The sequence below is a fragment of the Lonchura striata genome, chromosome 4, assembly GCF_046129695.1.
Source record: "Lonchura striata isolate bLonStr1 chromosome 4, bLonStr1.mat, whole genome shotgun sequence".
Lineage (NCBI taxonomy): Eukaryota > Metazoa > Chordata > Aves > Passeriformes > Estrildidae > Lonchura > Lonchura striata.
In genome coordinates, this window is record NC_134606.1 from 52,915,221 (window position 1) to 52,935,072 (window position 19,852).

The 19,852-nt window shown below is 40.3% G+C and overlaps 1 protein-coding gene across 2 annotated transcripts in view; it reads right to left on the reverse strand.

Annotated features, from left to right (window-relative positions):
* CCSER1 (coiled-coil serine rich protein 1) overlaps nt 1–19,852 on the reverse strand; it is a 628,033-nt gene that overhangs the window by 232,789 nt on the left and 375,392 nt on the right. For both annotated transcript variants that reach the window (XM_021550301.2, XM_021550303.3), the window contains exon 9: nt 18,098–18,175. In XM_021550301.2, coding sequence (XP_021405976.2) covers nt 18,098–18,175 — 78 coding nt within the window. The remainder of the gene's footprint in view (nt 1–18,097; nt 18,176–19,852) is intronic.

The window sequence follows — 19,852 nt, forward strand, 5'->3', positions numbered from 1 at the left end:
TACAAAATAAACATTACTGCTTCCCAAATCTCATTTATAATCCTTTCCCTTCATGGTCCTTCTAACTGTTTTATCATTAATGTTAATATTCTGTTGACTCTTAAGAAGTTTCCATCACTACAAATGAATAAATAAATACTAAGAGAGCACTGTTTTGAAATGGAGGCCAAGTACACAGCCTGGATATAGTTCTCACTGACTTCTATTGAGGAAAAAATAGTAATAGGTCAACAATAGAAATGGCACTTTCTGTTTCTTTTGTAAAACATATTATATACTGGTTTTATCCTCCTAAGTTTTAACACTTACCTAAAAGACTAGAGCATACTGAGCAGTCTGAACTAGTAAAGTGACTAAATAGTATAAATATACCTAAAACCTACTGTTTAAAACTGGGTAAACTCAGTTTCAGAAGATAAGCCACTGATCTCCTATCTGCTCAAAACCAACGAAATGTCCAGCTGTTTCACCATGCACACAGTACCTATGCCCACAAAAAGTCTTAATGATCATGCCAGAAATTATTTTAAATGCCTTTCATAAACATGATAAGCTACAGGAATTTTTTTATTGCTCCAAATGCATATCAAGTTACAACAGAATAATTCCTATGCTGGTATTCACAATATTCTATGTGTTTTCAGATTGAAATAGCTTCAGAAGATTAAAACAAACAAAAAAATACCATCTGAAAAAAAATATCTCCCGTCAATTCAAGCAGGATGCAACCTTTCTGCCTCTCTACAGTACCCCAGGTTTTTTGAGACTTGTCTGCCTTTGACTGCCCATAACTGTTAAAATCACTCTTGCTTCTTCTCAGCCTTTCAACATTTATCACAGAATATGTGCTCTAGGTGTAACATTTTTGCACCTTTGTTACTTTTAAGTCCATTCACTCAACTTCTACTTCCCCTCCTCTGCTGTACAAAACAGCCTTGCACTCACATTCAGAAGTCCCTGGAGGAAAGCACAGAAAGGAAACTCAGGTTAGCTGGTACCACTTGAAAATCATCAAATGGAGACAAACACTGTGTGCTGGTTAATGTAACAAACCTCTGCATCTATTAAATGCCTATGCTCAGAATGAAAACAAAGTATTTTGCCAATAGTGTTTTAGCATTGTATCTCTGTTAACACAGTGTTACCATTGCTTGGAACATGACACAGCCTTTGGATCAAGCTAATGACATGGGCATCATTTGTTTTTGCCTGGTTACTTGGATATTTAGAGAATATTTGTCCTGGGTTGTAAGATAAGCTTGTATTCCATTTGCCATCTGTCGAAGGCGAACCGGTTGGACAGGTTTTTGTTATCTCTCTCAGAGACAATGGTTTGTTTATACACCTTTGACTGATTCAATGAAGGACTGAAAAAATGTAACACCGTGAGGGGTCCCACCCAGAGGGGAGAAGCAGCTCTCTCACTCTTCGCGGGATTCCGAGAGAAGCAGCTCGCTCTCTTCTTCGCGGGACTCCGAGAGAAGCAGCTCTCTCTCTCTCTCTCTTCGCGGGATTCCCAGAAAAGCAGCTCTCGCTCTCTCTCTCTTCGGCGGCACTCGCAGCGAAGCAGCCGGCGCGCGCTGAGCCGACGGCGGCGGAGCTCGGAGGCAACCCCGGCACAGAGGAAGACCGGCCCCACTGCCACCAGATCTTCAGAAGAAAACTATACCCTTCTAAAGATCACCACTTCAGCTGCAACTCATCAACTATTGCAAGGGAAAGCAATTGTCCCAGAAAAACTGATACTGGCATTCCTCAGGTTCTAGACTTTTTTCTTTCACTGGTTTTGTTTGTACCGATTGCATTTGCCTTTTTAAATTGTTGTCTAGTTTTCTCCTAGTAAAGAATTGTTACTCCCACTCCCATATCTTTGCCTGAGAGCCTTTTAATTTAAAGATCCTCGTAATTCAGAGGGAGGGGGGTTTGCCGTTCTCCATTGCACAGGAGGCTTTGCCCTCTTTCACAGACTCCTGTCTTGTCTAACCAAGACAGAATTTGGCGCATCAACGTGAGGCCCGAGGGCATTGAGAGGGAAAAAGGATTAACAGTTCTTAAGTAATTTGGTTTTCTTGTGTGTAAAAACATCTTCAGCATCACCATGTGGTCTAGTTTACCTTGGTTTGGGTGGCATGTGATCGTAGCTATACTTTTCCCATTTGCAGACCCTTATCTAAAAATGGGTCCTATGACTAAGGCTACGGTGTCTGTTATCAAGTTTGGCTTCTGGGTTAATTGGGTGAGGAATTCATGGATCTTTAATTTCCTCTGGAAGGCAGGTACATGGATTCATAGCTATCACACACTAACTGTATGTTTTTGGAGTTACTTTAATAACGGTACCTACTGCGAGGAAATAGCACCTGGGCAAACTTTCTCTCAAACTTTTAACCATCTTTTTGGGTCTGCTCCACCAGTTCTCAAAGGGTTAAGATCCTTTATAAGTGCTAATGATACCATACAATGGGTGGTGTTGCTGATAGTCCTGTTATATTTAGCATTCAGAGATAAGGGAAGATTAACCTGGATAACTACCCTCACACCTACACCACAGACTCGAGGTGCTGCTGCTCCAGAGCCTGACCCTGCCCCACAGCCCACCTCAGAAATGAACCGCCCAGATTGGGTGAGGGTTCTGGTTAAGGAGATACGAGAGATGCTGAAGGAGTGCATTTCCCCAGCTGGTGAGAAACCGGCCCTTTGCCTTGAGGAGGGACAGTCTAATAGTACAGCTGTGGAACCCACAGATGTTACAACTGTCCAGGTTCCAGCTGAACCACAAAGGCAGTCACGGTCAGCAGCAGTTGCCCCGGTAGAAACAAGGAAGTCTAAGGTGAAAGCAGAGCACCCTGCAGATAGGGACAGGAATGGAGGAACCTCACAACCCACAGGGGAGCCAGAGATTGCTATCATCACCGAGTCCCTGACGTACGAAAGTCTTCGCAATCTGCATAAAGACATTGTGCGACGAGGGCGTGAGGCTTATGCTACCTGGCTACTCCGGGTTTGGGATCTTATGGGTACAGGCGTGCAGCTGGACGGTGGTGAGGCAAGGAACTTGGGACCCTTGACCCAGGACTCGGGTATAAATCAGGTTTTTGTAAGGGAACCAGGGTCCCTTTCTCTCTGGGAGCGGCGCTTAATGAGTGTCAGGGAGAGGTTTATCCACAGAGAGAGAATGCAAGAGCACCATCATAGAATGCGCTGGAAGACCCTCGAGGAAGGGATCCAACAGCTGAGAGAAGTGGCAGTATTGGAGGTACTCTTTGGGAGGGATGGACGACACAATAATGACCCTGACAAGGTCAGGTGTACGGGACAAATGCTGTGGAGTCTGGCAAATCTTGGGCCATCTCAATACGCCACCTTCATTGCGACGATCAATGCTGACACCCACCGGGAGACAATAGGTTCTGTTGCCAACAAACTTAGGAATTATGAGAGTATGATTAATGGCCCAATGCAGGCTCATATCTCAGCTGTGATTAAGGAGTTTAAAGAGGAGATGAGGGAGGAGATAAGGAAGGTTAATACAGCACCCGTGAGAGTCACAGGCCCCAGAATCAGCACCCAACAATCCCCAGCTAGAGAGAGAGGGTACACCCCAAGGGCTAATCTGTGGTTCTTCCTGCGTGACCATGGGGAAGACATGGGGAGGTGGGATGGGAAACCCACTTCTGTCCTGGCAGCACGGGTCCGTCAACTCAAGGAGGGAAACTCTAACCGGGGGAGTTCCACCAAAGTGAAGGTAGCCTCAACCTCCCGTGACCAAGCTTGTGGGTACGATCTGTCAGACCCCCTTGAAGGGACCTCTAGTATGTATGCCCAGGGAAGGAATGATAACCAGTGTTAGAGGGGCCCTGTCTCTAGCCAGGGAGAGGCACGGGAAAACCGGATCTTCTGGACAGTGTGGATCCGATGGCCTGGCACATCAGAGCCACAAAAATATGATGCTTTAGTTGATACTGGTGCACAGTGTACTCTGATACCATCGGGACATGTGGGGGCAGAGCCTGTTTCCATTGCTGGTGTGACAGGGGGATCACAACAATTGACTCTGGTGGAAGCTGAGGTGAGCCTGACTGGGAAGGAGTGGAAGAAACACCCTATAGTGACTGGCCCAGATGCTCCGTGTATCCTAGGCATAGACTTCCTCCGGAACGGATATTACAAAGACCCAAAGGGACTCAGGTGGGCTTTTGGAATAGCCGCTGTAGAGGCAGAAGACATTAAGCAATTGAACACCTTGCCTGGACTGTCAGAAAACCCCTCTGCAGTAGGACTCCTAAGGGTGGAAGAACAACGCGTGCCAATTGCGACCTCGACAGTGCACCGCCGGCAGTATCGGACGGATCGAGATGCCGTGATCCCCATCCACAAAATGATTCGGGAGCTGGAGAGCCAAGGGGTGGTCAGCAAAACCCACTCACCCTTCAACAGCCCCATCTGGCCTGTGCGCAAATCTGACAAAGAATGGAGATTGACTGTGGACTATCGTGGCTTAAATGAAGTGACTCCACCGCTGAGCGCTGCTGTGCCGGACATGCTGGAACTCCAGTACGAGCTGGAGTCCAAGGCAGCAAAGTGGTATGCCACCATTGATATTGCTAATGCGTTTTTCTCCATTCCTCTGGCAGCAGAATGCAGGCCTCAGTTCGCTTTCACCTGGAGGGGCGTGCAGTACACCTGGAACCGACTGCCCCAGGGGTGGAAACACAGCCCCACCATCTGCCATGGACTGATCCAGGCTGCACTAGAAAAGGGTGAGGCTCCAGAACACCTGCAATACATTGATGACATCATTGTGTGGGGGAGCACAGCGGCAGAAGTGTTTGAGAAAGGTGAGAGGATCATCCAGATACTACTAGAAGCTGGCTTTGCCATCAAGAAGAGCAAAGTCAAGGGACCTGCCCGAGAGATCCAGTTCCTGGGAGTGAAATGGCAAGATGGACGGCGCCAGATTCCCACTGAGGTCATCAACAAGATCACAGCTATGTCCCCACCAACCAGCAAAAAGGAAACACAAGCTTTCCTGGGTGCCATAGGTTTCTGGAGAATGCACATTCCTGAGTATAGCCAGATTGTGAGCCCTCTTTATCTGGTTACCCGAAAGAAGAATGATTTCCACTGGGGCCCTGAGCAGCAACAAGCCTTCACCCAGATCAAGCAGGAGATCGCTCATGCTGTAGCCCTTGGCCCAGTCAGAACGGGACCAGAGGTCAAGAATGTGCTCTACTCTGCAGCCGGGAACCATGGGTTGTCTTGGAGCCTTTGGCAGAAAGTGCCTGGGGAGACTCGAGGCCGACCACTGGGATTCTGGAGCCGAAGTTACAGAGGGTCTGAAGCCAACTACACTCCCACAGAGAAGGAAATCTTGGCTGCCTTTGAAGGAGTTCAAGCCGCCTCGGAAGTAATTGGCACAGAAACACAACTCCTCCTGGCACCCCGACTACCGGTGCTGGGGTGGATGTTTAAAGGAAAGGTTCCTACTACCCACCATGCCACTGACGCCACATGGAGCAAATGGATTGCCCTCATCACTCAACGCGCCCGTATTGGAAACCTGAATCGCCCTGGGATTTTGGAGATAATTACGAACTGGCCAGAAGGTGAAAACTTTGGTCTCACTGATGATGAGGAGCAGGTACAAGTGGCAAGGGCTGAAGAAGCTCCACCATACAACCAACTACCAGCAGAGGAGACCTGCTACGCTCTTTTCACTGACGGTTCCTGTCGCATCGTAGGGATGAACCGGAAGTGGAAAGCAGCCGTATGGAGCCCCACACGCCAAGTTGCACAAGCTACCGAAGGAGAAGGTGGATCGAGCCAACTCGCTGAACTCAAGGCCGTTCAGCTGGCTCTGGACATTGCTGAAAGGGAGAAGTGGCCAAAGCTCTACCTTTATACTGATTCATGGATGGTAGCCAATGCTCTGTGGGGCTGGCTGGGAAGGTGGAGGAAGGCCAACTGGCAACGTAGAGGAAAGCCAATCTGGGCTGCTGATATATGGAAAGACATTGCCTCTCGGGTGGAAAAGCTGACGGTGAAAGTCCGTCATGTAGATGCCCATGTCCCCAAAAGTCGGGCTAATGAGGAGCACCGGAACAACGAGCAGGTAGATCAGGCAGCAAAAATAGAGGTGTCAAAGATAGACTTAGATTGGCACCATAAGGGGGAGTTGTTCCTGGCTCGATGGGCTCATGATACCTCAGGTCATCAGGGCAGAGATGCCACCTACAAGTGGGCACGAGACCGAGGGGTGGATCTAACCATGGACAGTGTTTCCCAGGTTATCCATGACTGTGAGACGTGTGCTGCCATCAAACAGGCCAAGAGAGTGAAGCCCCTATGGTATGGTGGGCGGTGGTCCAAGTACAAGTATGGGGAGGCCTGGCAGATTGACTACATCACACTGCCCCAGACACGCCAAGGCAAGCGCTACGTGCTGACCATGGTAGAAGCCACCACTGGATGGCTGGAGACTTTCCCTGTACCTCATGCCACTGCCCGGAACACCATCTTAGGCCTGGAAAAACAAGTCCTGTGGAGACACGGCACCCCTGGGAGAATTGAATCTGACAACGGCACCCATTTCAAGAACAGCCTTATCAACACCTGGGCCAGAGAACATGGTATCGAATGGATATATCATATTCCCTATCATGCTCCAGCTGCCGGCAAAGTTGAACGGTGCAACGGACTCCTTAAGACTACCCTGAAGGCACTCGGTGGGGGAACATTTAGAAACTGGGAAATTAACCTGGCAAAAGCAACCTGGATAGTCAACACCCGGGGGTCTGTCAATCGAGCTGGCCCTGCCCAGTCAGAACCCTTACACGCAGTAGATGGAGATAAGGTCCCTGTAGTACATATGAAAGGTATTTTAGGGAAAACTGTTTGGATTAATCCCACCTCAGGCAAAGACCAACCCATTCGTGGGATTGTCTTTGCTCAAGGACCTGGTTACACTTGGTGGGTAATGCAGGAAGATGGGGAGACCCGCTGTGTACCACAGGGAAACTTGGTCTTAAGAGAGAACTGGGTGTAAGATTTCATGGTGTGCAGATGGAAATAGAATAAGGGGTGGATAATGTCCTGGGTTGTAAGATAAGCTTGTATTCCATTTGCCATCTGTCGAAGGCGAACCGGTTGGACAGGTTTTTGTTATCTCTCTCAGAGACAATGGTTTGTTTATACACCTTTGACTGATTCAATGAAGGACTGAAAAAATGTAACACCGTGAGGGGTCCCACCCAGAGGGGAGAAGCAGCTCTCTCACTCTTCGCGGGATTCCGAGAGAAGCAGCTCGCTCTCTTCTTCGCGGGACTCCGAGAGAAGCAGCTCTCTCTCTCTCTCTTCGCGGGATTCCCAGAAAAGCAGCTCTCGCTCTCTCTCTCTTCGGCGGCACTCGCAGCGAAGCAGCCGGCGCGCGCTGAGCCGACGGCGGCGGAGCTCGGAGGCAACCCCGGCACAGAGGAAGACCGGCCCCACTGCCACCAGATCTTCAGAGGAAAACTATACCCTTCTAAAGATCACCACTTCAGCTGCAACTCATCAACTATTGCAAGGGAAAGCAATTGTCCCAGAAAAACTGATACTGGCATTCCTCAGGTTCTAGACTTTTTTCTTTCACTGGTTTTGTTTGTACCGATTGCATTTGCCTTTTTAAATTGTTGTCTAGTTTTCTCCTAGTAAAGAATTGTTACTCCCACTCCCATATCTTTGCCTGAGAGCCTTTTAATTTAAAGATCCTCGTAATTCAGAGGGAGGGGGGTTTGCCGTTCTCCATTGCACAGGAGGCTTTGCCCTCTTTCACAGACTCCTGTCTTGTCTAACCAAGACAATATTTTATTTTTGAATATTTACAGGATAACTTAAGCTCTAAAGGGCAGTTACCAAATGACCAGGTTACTACCACCCTTTTTGCACCAGCTGTTCAGTTTTTTATAGCTATGTGGTATAACACCTTTTATAGGATTTACCTGGCAAGGTTTTGGTGGTGGGGAGGAGAGCAGGGGTAGCTTTGTCAGCTAGAACCTTATTTCTTAGAGATACCAGTAGCAATCACTCACTCTGTGAATGATCTTCCAAAAACAAGCAGTCCAACTAATTACAGGCACTGCATGACACCAGAGGCTCCATGGCTATGAAGTTGCTCACCACCAAAGGAAATAAATCTTTGCAGTGTGGCAAAACCAGTCATAAGGGTAACAGAGATGTCACATGCATTTGAAATCAATGGTAAGAACAAGGTGTACAACATGTTAAGAAACATATAAGACAGATCCCAACTGGATTCCAGAATGAGGAGAAAGAAATGTTACTATAGGACTCCTACAAGCAGTTGCAATAGTAGATTTTCTGCAATGCAGAAGCCACTGACCTTCAGATCACAAAAGGCTGTGCAAGAGTGAGCAATAAAATATATCAAAGAAAGAGAAAGGTATGAAGAACATTACGTATTTTTAATTTTTGATTGTTTGAACTAGATGTGCTGTATCACTCTCTACGGCAATAATAATTAAAACAACATCTTTCATCAGACTGTTAAGACTTGAATTAAACTAGCATTAAGTTCTTGCCTATGCATACAAAGTACTGATTGTGTATCTTTGAAGTCTAAATAGCAATTGTCAGTCATGTTTTTTTTCCAGATCATTCAAATGCTAGGCGAGCAAAATAGCAAACTGAGTAATTTTTATTGGTTCATACTACTTTGTAAAGTTATAGAAAAAATGAAAATAAACCAAAGAAATTACAAAAAAAAAGGTATTGTAAATTATGGGTAATTTCATGGGAAAATTAAAAACCCAACTCTTAAACTCCAACCTAAAAGCCAAAGTGCTGGGTTGAGTTTTGCACTGAAATGATGGCTGCTAGCAACATCTCTATGATGCAACAGATACAGAAATAAACTAGCTCTTTGAGTATTTTAAAGCATCCTTTCACAGACTTTGGAGGAACAGGTAAAAAGTGTCTTTATTTAGAAAGTGAAACTTATTTCATTCTCATTGGAATCCTGAAAACATCTTTTAAATTCCACTATTCTTTCATTAACTTACACAATTTTTCACAACCCTCTCCATTATCCATATATATATATCTTTAAGTGAAATACAGATCTCTGTGCCAAAAAATCACAGTGAAAAATGTTATCTCTATCCTCTTCCAAAGAGCAGTATCTGACAAAGACTGAAAGTATTATCATAATAAAGAGAGCGATGAAAGACAGAAGCAAGAATCTATGCCCATCAATGATTACAAGAAGGATTTTTGTTCAAGAAAGAAGAGTTGTAATAGGTGAAGTTTAACAAGGAAGGTGAACTTCAACAGGATAATATGCACATGCTTGCTTCTGTAGTTTCTTTAAATTATGCATTGCTACTTAATTGCTTTTACAAGGTAATTCTAACAAATACATTATGAACTATGCAATTATACACAAAAAGAAATTCCAGGCAGCCTGACCAAAAGGGCAAAAGAGAATGCTGAAGGATGACTGTTAGAATCCAAGAAAAGACAATGTACGACTGAGAAACAATATCATGTTAATTCGTACAGAATCAGCCAACATAATGCAACATCCCCTGTGAAGAAGGTTTGCTCACTTTCAAGACTAGCATGAATATTTAGCTGAACACTATTTTCAGTTCTGCTCCATTTAGGAATAAGTGGTAAGATGTAATTTTTGAATGAATATAGTATGTCCTCTGTTTGATATTAAAGCTACAGCTGATAAATGTTGCACCAGTTGAGGAACTGATAGTATTATATACCATGAGGCCTGACTGAAATGATGCAGTAAAAATATTCAAGCAGTGTTTCTTGTTAGTAATAAAATAAATTGGCAGAAAAGGGTAAAGAATACTGCTGGCACAATCACCTTCTTATCTTACCTGGTATGGGTGGGTGTAGGGCACATCCTGGTGAATGAAGTCCTTCCTGGGTAAGGTTACACAGAAGCAACTGTGGTGGATTTCACTGCTTTCTTGCTTAATAAAGCCCTAAACGTGGAATTGCCATTCCCCACCCACCTCCAACCCACCCCTCTGGACAACAACCACCATCCACTCCAGCAGCACAGCCACATCCAGCGAAAACAATGTTTACTTTGCCCCCATTGATTGCTCTCTTAGCAAAGTCTCTTGGAAGCCACAGGAAAATCCGACAAAAAGTACAGTTAAGCTATGATTCTAATGGATTAAAAAAAACAGTTATGTTTTTAGAATCAGCTATTCTGTTTCCTGGAGTAAAGCTGGGTAAATTCTGGCCTTCTAAAAGCCTACCAAATACCCTACAGAAATGGTCCTTGAATCCAATGTAAGAATTATGTACATCATTATGGGCATTTATCAGATAGACCACATATTGAAAGTCCTGACCCTGTATTCACAGTCAGTGCAATAGTGTCAATACTGGAAAAGGAAAAATACAGGTTTTAAAAAATAATGGTTTCCTCAGGTTTCCAGATCTTGAAGACATAATTTTTCAATCTCAAGAGACAGGCATGACTGAAGGATTTTCTTACATTTTCTTAATTGCAGTGAATCACCAATGGATGACTAAGTGCACAAAAAGGTAAGAATAATTTTTATTTCAAATAATAACTTTGTCATAGCTTACTAATAATTTATTCATAGATACATTTAATAATGAAGATACTGCCAAAAAAGTGATGTTTGACTGTTTATAATACAAATATTATCTTAAGTAGTAGAATTTTGCCAGCAGTGGTAACTTGCAGCTCATGTCATATACAGCAGTATTTAATTATATCCGTAAGTGCAGAGTGTCCAGATGTTGCTTTTTAATTTAATAATGATGGAACCAATGAGATGCTGATAGGTTTGTAAACTAAGCCTTCAGAACATGGAGAGTTCCACAGGGCCTTTAAAAACAAACAAAACAAACAAACAAAAAAAGAAAGAAAAGAAAAAAGAAATGAAATCAAATGAAATATTAGTGATGCATGGTTTGATGGTAACACAAAGTAAATGAAGAATTACTGTTTCTGCTGTATGCAGTCATGCAGGCAGCATGTAATAATAAAGCTTCTTTCACACTAATGATCAACACAACAATGATTTAAGTGACAATGCAGAGAAAAACAGGAATATGATTGGTCAGCTTGTGCATGACACTGTTCCAGTAAGAAAACCCTTATGTACAACAGACGCTGTGTTTTTACTGGAATAAGGTCACCAGATTGAACTATGCCAAATCTATATGCAACATGCACACAACATTAAAACATTTCCACATTACAATAATACTGCGTAAGTAGATCAGTCTGTAGTAAAAAGCTGCCACCCTAAGTGGCTAATGTACTAATGTAGCAAAACCCATACATATTGCTTATAATGCAGTGGTTATCCATGCCTTATTTCTCAATTTTGTTTGTTGATCTTTTCTTCAAGATGAAATAAAATTTTTCTCCTTTTTCAGAAAATATATTCAACACCTATCATAAAGTGCTGCTATTTTTTAGAATTTTTGATTATTGAGTGTATTTTACTAAATTCCCAGTTCATTCTTTTGAACAATATTTGAACAATGTATTTAGTGCTGCTATTTTCTGCCCTTACAAGTACGACACTGCTAGTATTCAACAACAGAGCCAGCAAGGTATAATCTGGTGGATAGCTTTTTTTTTTCAATCAAATAAACCTATTCAAATATCCTGTTTGTCAGTGTCCTACTGCTTTCTATATTTAATGTAACAGGTCATAGTGGATGTAGTAAAAACACGCTATTAATTCTAGGGATAGCTGCTCACTTAGTTCCTACTGAGAGTAGTCACAAACTGCTTTCTTTACAAAAGAAATGCAACTAGAACATACTGAAAATACACTACTGCAAATGAATTTTGCTAAGTCATACTCGTAAGTGCAGCACAAAAATTTAAGTAAGAAATTAGACAAAAAGTCTAGATGGATAAATTTAAGTAAAAAAGCAAACTTCTGGAGAAGTCTAAGGAGGAGACAGTGATGGAGCTAAAGGAGAAAAAGAGGGAAGAATTCTGTCTAAACCCAACAAAACTTCCAGGATAAAAATTTTGGAATATCTAAACAGCTTCCTTTGCTTCTTCCCCTATTCCTCTCCCCCACCCCAAGACATCTAAACAAAATTACTAAGTATGGTCAATACTTCAAAGTACCTCATATTTTATTGTACTTTCAAAGCAAGATAGCAGCAGAATAGCTGCAGATAACAAGACAGAAGGTTATGAGAGTAAAATATTGAATACATAGAAAGATTTTAAAAGGCAAGAAAACCACTGCACTGTTATTTAAAATTATATTACTGGAAAACAGTGGTTTCTAAAGATACAGAAACTACTAGTATTATATTAATTTCAGGTCTGCGAGGAAACTGTTATAATATCATCATCATATTACTACAAATATTTAAACAGCACGGAGCTTATCTATACAAGTATCCAGAAGTCCACTTGCATCCACAAATCAAAACTAAAGATCATTCATCTCAATTAAGTATCATTGCAGAACGCAAATTTCATTGTTCCTCACTCCTGAAGATGGCAAAATTAAATGCAGGGTACCCTGCTGATAATCAGCCACAGAATGAAAGTGTATTTTTCATACACACACCTCAATTTCTGTTCCAAAACCCATTCACTGCTTTGTTTCTGCGAAAACCTGTTATCACTTTTCATATAGCACCACAAACACCAAACCCTCAGCACAAGCATTTTTCCTCCAGTGAATTGGCAGCAGTAAGTTGAACCATTTTTCCCTTCACGAGCAGGTGCAACAATTCATTCTTGTTCACAACTTAGTGGTTCAATGTAATTCACACACCAAGTATGCACAGGTTTGATGGTGAAGTAATGTGCTTCATGAGGGTTGGTGGAAGGCAATCATTAAAACCAAAAGAAGTATCTTCCTAGTTTGACATTATCAAATTTTGATCATTTGCACACATAACACACCCCAAAAAACACATATTTTGAAATGATATTTTGAAGTTGTATAGTAAAAAATGGAAATTGGACATGAGGAGGAGAGAAAATGAATGGTAAAGGAAGTGGTTAGAAAGAATGCAGCATATCAAGAACAATGTGGATATCCAGATATGAATAGGTACACAGACGTACAATCAAAGCAAATACTGAAATGGTTAATGGCTGGTTTGATTTCTAAAGTTTTTTTCTAAAAAAAGTAATGAAAGATATATTATGCACAAGTTTTTATTATTTCCCTGTACACATGAGACTAAAAAATAAGAGACTAAATAAATGGAGAAAAACGGAGACTAAATAGATAGAGAAAAATAACCTAGGAATAAAATCCAACAGCAGATGTACATCAGTCTCCAAAGGAAGGAGCAGAGGCAGAAGTAGGAGATATTTTCCAGTTAAGGTGGCAAAATACAACTAATTTCAGGCTGTAACAAACTACACAAATACTTAGTGCAGGAAAATATTTAGATTAGGCTGGATAGTTCAGGAAATTCAATTACTTCAATATTGTGTTCCCCACCTTCCTGAAGGAGAGGTCACAGTGCAACAGTCCCTTTACAGTATCCATAACCATGCTGGCTGGCTGGCTGCTGGGGAGGAACAGAAGCACAGAGGAAGGTGCAGTTAGAGCACCCACCTCCCTGTCTTCCACTTCTTCCCAATCAAACACAGAGGCTCTGTAGAAGGCAGTGCCCAGGTTTTGAGAGGTTAAGGGAGGCATGCTGTCCAAGGTAATATACAGCAAGCTACAAAACAAATACCGTGAATTAGCAGTATGGATTTTAATATTGCATGATGGCACAGGTGATAAAAGACTGTTTTTATCTATCCCACAGCACTGTTGCAAACACAGTGCTGGTGATCACTACAGAAAGGTAATATTTTCTCTACCTGTGCAAACTAAAATGCAGCAGATTGACAGCAGCAGTAAACAAGTTTGTTGTCTGAGACATCAAAAGCATCATGCAAAATGTAAGGACCACTACACTGGAAAGAATGCTCATTAAATGGGGAATAAGTTTAGGACCAGTCCAAAGCCTGTTTATATCAGCTTCAATCTCAGTATGAAAGACAAAGAACAAACAGAATAGCAGTTCTCAGATATGAAAACTATAACATCAGCAGAAAGCAAACACAGAAAAGGCATAGCAGAATTCATGTCAGCTCTTAGGATTTTCTACTTTGTGGAGAAAAAAATTAAGTACAAACTCTTTTAATCCAAAGGCTGATAAAGATTGACAAAGTGGTGCTGAATTGTACTTCCCTTGGTGACAGAAATAAGAATTGTCCTGTGATTGGTTGATTCTGTTTTGAAACACATTTTAATGAAAACTAATCATCAGTGGCTCATGCTGCAGAGTGCTTGTATGATGCCTGCACAATAATCTGGACTGCTTATTTTGCTGGCAGCCATTATTAGATTTGGTCCCTTAACATGAACTTGCAATCAGTCCCAGTGCTAGCTGACTGCATCTATTCCTCCTCCAGTCCATTTTAGCAACTTGACCAACGTGAAAGACATTATTTCTTGATCTCTCAACAAAACAAAACTTTGCAAGCACAGGAAGGGGAAGGAGGCTAAACTGGCATTGATTATTGAAGACACATTAATAATTTATTATTTATCAGCCTTGACATCCATCTGTTGCACACATGGCTCTTTCTGCAAGACTCCCAACATGTTTTAAATGATTCTAAGTAAGCATATTGGAAAACAGAATAAACTTAGTTCTTTCATACAATGAGGACTCCTTAACATGCTGCACTAAAAGGCAACTAGCCTTTATAGAAACACTGCATCCCTGCCAATGTCTTCCCTAGTATACATATAATAGTCCTGTTGATATTTTACTTTCAATTTCCTCAAGTAGCAAAACTGTCATGTTAATCACTTAAGGACACTGTAGCATTTCTCATCATGGCAGGCCTTCTTTTGTCCCTGTCAGAAATTACTTTAAACTTTATGTTTTAATTCCATAATTAAGTTTTGCATTAGACCGTTTTAATACAGAAAAGACATTTAGCAGTTTGCTTTCCAGTTCAAACAGTTCTTTATGAGAAACATTATCTTTACTGCTACAGACTTTATCTTCTACTTGCTTACTCAAACACTAGTCTAAAGCAATTTTTTGCTGAAAAAACTCTATGACCTGTATGGGGAAAAAATCAGAGCTGTATCAGAAATATTACCCAACAATTCAAAACTATTGCAGGACATGACATCATCCAAAAATTACTGATCACCTCGACAGTCAGATTCTGTAATTATGTTATAGCCGCTGAAATAAAATATGCTATAACAACCTCCATTCTGCTAAGTGCTCATGCACTTACCCAAAACACTCATTCAATACTGTTTATGCCTTTTTAGAGGAGTCCATAAAAACAAGAACATTTCTTCTCTGTGAAACACTGCATTTCCTCCTTCTTCACCCACTCCTACCTAAATATAGACTCGCCTCCAGCTTTTTTTCATTACTGTACACCCTACGGACAAAATGGATTAATTCCTCATCTAAGTCAAAGTCAGAACTTCCATTTACTTTTAATGACACATCTAAATGAACTCCAAGGCTAAAGAACTGTCTCAACCTCTAAAGGATGTCCAGAAGTAAAAAAAAAATATATATATATAAAAAAGAAAGAAGCAAAAAACCAAAGCATTTCTTTATTTTGGAGACTAACCTGTCTCAGTTTTTTCAACTGCTAAACAGGTAACTTAAGATTACATAGTGGAACAAAAGAATATATGAGAATATAAAACAAACCACTCGTACAAACATTGTTTTAAGCATTTCTGAATTATTACACTGTGTAGTGTATATCAATATTTGTATTACATTTATGAAATAATGCTATGCAAATTCCTAGTGCCACTTTTATACAGCGACTATTAACTTCTACTATTGAATTAAGGAAAAACAAAAATGTGAGGACTTTTCTGTTGTTGGTGGTGCTTGGTTTTTAAAATTGCAGCAAGTTGGTAATGACAAAATGAAGTTAAATTTTCTGCTTACCTCTTAAAAGCAGATCTGAAGTATTCAATGTATACTAGTCTCAGAATGTGCAACTAATGGGGTGAAAAATATATCTTGTATTCTCTGATATGTTTTATATTTTTCTATTTAATCAAATTTCATATTAGCATGTTATTCTTGTAGTTGTACACACTTACTGACATCCTGAATAAAATGATGTACAGATACTACTTTCAACAGTTATAACTTGCTCTTTAAAATCTCATTCAAAAGCAAAGAATGTAAATGTAATTGCCACTTGGATTCATCAGAAACACAGCTAAACTAATCATTAATAGCTATCTTTCACAAAAAAAGCTGCATAATCTGATAAAAAAAGAACAAGAAGTTTAAAGAATATTACAAAAAGTGTTAACACTATTTGCACATTCCTCCTCACTGAGTTCCCCCCATTGTGATCATATCAGGCTTGTGCTATTTCTGTAAATTCATTATAATTTCTTTATCAATCCCTTGCAACAGAATTTTCACAAGAACTCTTTACCACATAAATACAGGTGAAGTGCTGTTTCATAGAAAAACATGCAACACTTTTATTCTTACACTGCAACAGCCTGTATGAGATAATACATTACTGAAACTGTGACAAGATAGGAATTTTACCAGGGAAGTCTGAGAATTATGTTCCACTAATTGAAGAGAATGATTCTAAAGAAAAGGATTTATTTAACTTATTGTTGTTATTATGACACTGAACACTCAAATCTCAGCCAGAAAACTGTACCTGTTTAGGAAAGGAGATTCTAATCTTATTTTTAACTCCCCACCAAACTCCAATGGAACACAGACTGGAAAAAGGGAAAAAAGATATAATCTGCTAACAGCATGAATCCCTGCAGCATGAGTACCACATATTTCATTTGGGAGAAAACAACCAAATGCATAAATCACACCTGCTTTAAAAAAATCCCAAGCAGACAACATAACCAAAAAAAAAAATAATTTAAAAAATTAAAAAAAAAAAATCTCCCAAACTTTACATATTTACTGTTTCAATTTTCAGTGGAAGAATTTTATTTGACATCTAATGCATATGAAAGTATTGTGAAGGATAACTGGTCACAGAAGAAGTTGATATAGCATGGCAATATAGAAAAATGTTTTTAAATATTCTGGAGGTTTCAGCAGTAACATATACACACCTCAGAGTTTTAGTAAATTCCACCACACACGACTTCACAGACACAGCAAAACATAAGGGTTCATGTTTCGTAACTCACAAAAATGAAGTTAGTGCAGATAAAAATTCTCATATTAAAATGCGAAATTTTGATGTTTCTATTCTCAGAAGACAAAACTTTAATGCTCCACTGACACAAATGTAAAAGGAAGGATTCAAAGCCTGCTTTAATTCCAGAGGTCTTTCCATAAATTTGAAGCAGCATGTTGATCTGTACCAATGCACAACCATAGCGCTACTTCGCAGAACAGTTTTTGAAAATTATTGTTAGACTTAGCAAAAGTCCCAGAATGGAGCTGTATTCTATGTTCCACAAAGATTATTCAAGAGGTTCATGTGTGAGAATCTCCTACATGTATTCAAGTAACATCACACACAGACAGAATATTTATAGTTAGAAGAAATGGGGAAATAATATTTCTATAGTTAAGGAATCTTCATTGACTGTATTCTTGCATGAGGACACATATTATCAATACACATTCTAGGAGAAATTCTGGCAGATGCTCTTTAGCAAAGAGAATTTTAACATCACTTGGAAAAACTGTACTTATTCCATTATCTTTCAAATTTCAAATCTTGTTTAGACAGCATATGACAATTCTAAACATAATAATCTCATTAACTGTCAGTAAGTGTGCAAATAAATACTGAAAAAAAAAATTACAAAGCACTAATATATACCATCCACATTCATTTATGCAAATTCTCATCTCTTCATAAAGCCTAAAATTAACAGGGCATTGGTGTGCTGGCAGGCAGTTATAATTATCTTTTCATGTTTCTGAAGGTACTTTAGAATCACCAAATCCATGCATGGACACAACAATAGCAGAGGCAAACCAGCTGATAGAAGTCTGAACACCCACAAACATGATAAAAATTGATACAGCTACTTACATCATGGACTACGAGTTCTGTCTGAGTGGATTTGTCTGCTTGGGAAGCAAGAGCTTTCTGAAAGCACTGAGCCTTTTCCTGCAAAACAAAATAACATTGCATAGGTGAGTCATGGTTTTCCTCACTGGGCTTCCCAGTGAGGCTTCCAAACATCCAGATAAATTCAAAACTCATGCACGGAGAGCTAGTAAGAAATAGATATATTATGGTGCTATTCACAGTGGGAGGTTGATTTCCTTCCTATTATATGCTTTTATAAATTTATCTTTCTCTTAAATAGAGTGTGGACTCAGATAGTCCAACTCTGTGGTATGGTGGGGCCCACAAGAAGGATGGCACTGAGGCAGACAGGGATGAAGCACTGAGCAGCTGCAGGGACTCCAGCAAATACCAGTACTACTCCCACAGCAAAGAAATAATTTACTTTTTAAAAAACATTAAGGAATATGCAAACTTGCATATCACAAGCCTAAGATGACTTCTACTCTGCCCCCAACAGGAACATGTCAGTATATCCTAAGCATTTCTTGGGTATTGCACTGGTTTCTGCTTTTCCCATCCTTGTCCCTCTGTATCCCAATAATTTTTTGAAGTGCTGCATGGAATCTCTGGACAGGCTTGAGCAAAGATGACACAAAAACTCCAGATTCTGATACTTCATTTGAAACTGATCACTAAGCTTGCTGATCCTCATCAAGCCCTTGAGCATACTATTTTAGTTTCCAGGAGAAGGCATTTGATAGAACAACTGTAAATATGTGGGGTAAGGCAGAAAAAGGCACACAGGAGGGGAAGTAGAATGCAAAGTTCTTTATTGCATTGATTTATGTTTTCCTGCTTACTGATTCAGTTTAATTTTTCAGTTGTGTCTGTAAAAAATCCTTACCTTGAACTCAAACTCCTCAAGATCTACAAATTATAATTGAATGCTACTGACAGGTATGTATTACAGTAAAACAGAATTTGTTTAAATTCAGTTTCAAGTTAACTGACTCTCAAGTTCTCATATTATTTGATTCAAGGCAAGATATGCACATCACTACATTGACTAAACAGCAGAAAGAAGTAAACACCTGAGTGATCCTTATCTCCAGTATTACAACTCTTCAAATAAGGGCTGGGGGAAAATAGAATCAAGACTGATCTCTTCACTTATACAAAACACTTGAGCCCAAATTTGTTCCTGTAACAACCAAGTTAAAACTGAGTTCATAGAAAAGAAATCCTAGTTCTGACACAAATTGTCTTCTTGAGGTTTGAATTACTAGCCCACTACCCAGCTCACTTTTACATGTTTAAATAACAGGCATTGTGATATATCTACTGTCTTATTTTACTACTTTTTACTGCTCAGAAGCTCCTTGAATTTTCAAGTTATAATCATAGATGTGTTCAAGAACTTGGTGTTCAAGTAACATAGTGATTGTAGCAATTAAGCAGTGTATCTGACCAAAATTTAATATTTCTGTTCTTTCTGTGTGGACTCAAAATAAATTTTTTGAAGAAGCAGAGAAAAAAAGACCAGAATAAATCCAAATATTCATTAAGGCAACAACTAAACTGGGAAAGCTAGAAAGGTTGGAATAACAAAATTCTTTCCTTTCCCAGAACTGCTCCTTTAACTATGCATATGCAGTGTGATTCATTTTTAGCATATCCAAGTTCTGACTCCATATTAACATAGTAATCCTTCTTATTTACTTTTAGGGAGCTAACTAATAAAATGGGAAAAGCTGAAAATTACTAGATGTCCAG